Source organism: Echeneis naucrates, chromosome 2 (assembly GCF_900963305.1).
Source record: "Echeneis naucrates chromosome 2, fEcheNa1.1, whole genome shotgun sequence".
Lineage (NCBI taxonomy): Eukaryota > Metazoa > Chordata > Actinopteri > Carangiformes > Echeneidae > Echeneis > Echeneis naucrates.
The window spans coordinates 17,980,144-17,982,612 of NC_042512.1; the positions used below are offsets into that span (position 1 = coordinate 17,980,144).

The 2,469-nt window shown below is 54.8% G+C and overlaps 1 protein-coding gene across 1 annotated transcript; it reads right to left on the reverse strand.

Annotated features, from left to right (window-relative positions):
- Window positions 1-283: 283 nt before the first annotated feature.
- Window positions 284-1,704, reverse strand: sox1b (SRY-box transcription factor 1b). The gene has a single exon (XM_029517846.1). It carries the CDS (start codon window positions 1,582-1,584, stop codon window positions 535-537), a length of 1,050 nt encoding a protein of 349 aa, XP_029373706.1. The 5' UTR covers window positions 1,585-1,704; the 3' UTR covers window positions 284-534.
- Between the last annotated feature and the right edge of the window lie 765 nt (window positions 1,705-2,469).

Genomic DNA, 2,469 nt, shown 5'->3' on the forward strand with positions numbered 1-2,469 from the left:
AACTGGAAATCAATTAAAATTGCAGCCTAGAAAGTTTTTTTATTTTTTATTTTTTAAACACATCTTCCACACCGCCCTCCGTTTATTATACGGTCCCCTTTGAACAGGTTTTCAGGATCCCTCAAACACACAGCTGGTGCTTTTAATTCCACAGAAAAGTCGGGAAAAAATAACCTTCAAAACGCACCAGCCTTCACGGATTATAATTTAAATCGTGTCAAAACTTGGCATGCTCTGTTCCAGAGAGCAAAAGTAAATCAGATGCGCTTTCCTTTAGCTCGGACAGACAAAAAAAATAAAAATAAAAATAAAAATAAAAATAAAAAAAAATCCATCACTGAAAGAAAATAAAAATCAGAACAATAACAATAATAATTATAATAATAATTATAATAATAAAAAAGTTTGTTCAAAGTGATTGCATTTTTATGGCTATAACCGCCTATAATTTACAATTCATCAGCAGCCTGCGCCCCAAATTTTAGAGTTTAAATATTTGGTTGTGGTTTGTAGTGCTTATCGTACATTTTGGGCTTAAATGTGAGTCAGAGGGACCGTCCCGTTCACCGGAGTGGAGCCGCTGCTCTGGTAGTGCTGCGGGTGGAGCACATGCAGTCTGCTCTGAACCGAGTCCCCCCCCGCCGCCTCTCCGGCCGGCAGGTACATGCTGATCATGTCTCGGAGGTCTCCCGTCGGGCACGGCGGCGGGGGGCGAGCCGCGGACACCGGGGGGCTCACGCTGGGCTCGGATTTGACCAGGGAGCCCAAAGTGCCCCCGATGGCCCCGGACACCGGGGACACGCCGGAGCTCTGGTGCTGGTGAGTGTAGCCGGTGATCCCGCCGTAGCCCGGCGGGGAGGCGCTCATGTAGGTCTGAGAGTTTGAGATGGGGCTGTAAGACAACGCGCTCATGTCGTACCTGTGCACGGGCTGCGGGTTGTGCGGGTGCGGGTGGTGCGGGTGGTGGTGCGGGTGCGGGTGCGGGTGGTGCGGGTGCGCTCCGGTGCCCGGGTGCTGCGTGTACGCCAGCTGCGCCTCCTGCATCATGGCGTGCGCCGCCGCCGCCGCGGCCGCCACCTGGCCGGAGTAGGCGCCGTTGGCCCAGCCGTTCACGTGGGAGCCGTAGCCCGCGGTGGCCCCCGCGTGGGCCCCCCCCGGGCTGTCCAGCCGCTGCCCCACCGCCGAGGAGCCGAGGAGCCCGCCGGCCAGCGAGTACTTGTCCTTCTTCAGCAGCGTCTTGGTCTTCCTCCGCGGCCGGTACTTGTAGTCCGGGTGTTCCTTCATGTGCATGGCCCGGAGCCGCTTCGCCTCGTCGATGAACGGCCTCTTCTCCGCCTCGGTCATCACCTTCCACTCGGCCCCCAGCCGCTTGCTGATCTCAGAGTTGTGCATCTTGGGGTTCTCCTGTGCCATTTTCCGCCGCTGGCCCCGGGACCACACCATGAAGGCGTTCATGGGTCTCTTGATCCGCTCCTGGGGGACTTTGCCCCCGGCCCCCCCGCCGGCGTGTCCCCCCGGGTTGGATGGGTTGGTCTGGGGCATCACGGGGGAATCCAAGTCCGTTTCCATCATGATGCTGTACATTCACCTCGTCTCGGTGCGCTCTGCTGGAGCTCCCGACGGGCGGAGAGGCGGAGGAAAGGCGGCGGTAACCTCAGGGAGAAATCACAAACCATCCGTGGGCGCAGGCAGGCGGCAGCGGGATCCGGGATCCGGGAGCCGGGACTCGGACTTCGGTTGGAGCCGGACTGGGAAAAGTTACCGGAGCGTGCCCGGGCCGCGCGCTCTGACAGCAGCTAAATGAGCGCGAGGCGGCCAATGGAGAGGCTCGAGCTCAGACGTGATTTGCATGCAGGGGCTCGAGGTTCTGGTGACGTCGGAGCGCGAGACCTAAAAATGACTCTCTGTCATCTGTTTGTGTGTGTGGCTGAAAACACACACACATCACGTAAAGGGCTTAATTCCCATCATTTTGCGCCTTGTCCTTCAGAGAGGGAGTCTGCAGCTCTCATAGTTTTTCCTATTAATGTCATCAAAGCAAGATAGACTAATGGGAATGAAATTCATGATTTTCAGATACAACCAGGTTAAAAAAAAAAACATTGATGAGTCAAACTGCGTTAGAAAAAAGAGTTTTAAAATGATGGGATGTTCTGTATAATTGTGACACTGCTCCTGTATAAGTCGGGACCTGCACGGCTCAATTTTTCAATTTGTCCCCAGTTTTTTGGCCAAACTCAGCTCGACCCTGCCTCCTATTCAGAGCCACAGGTGCTTTTCTGTTGTGCCTGTTGCTAGGAAACAGGTGACTGACGCCTGGAGCACGTGCCATTCAGAGCACCCCTTTTGTTTGTTTCCCCGGCGTTGTGTGGCGAGCAGGAGAGAAAGAGGGAGAGATTTAACCCCCCCTCCGTACAACAACTGCTGCAGCAACGCTGCGATGCACCGAGGAAAGACTGTTATTGGTGA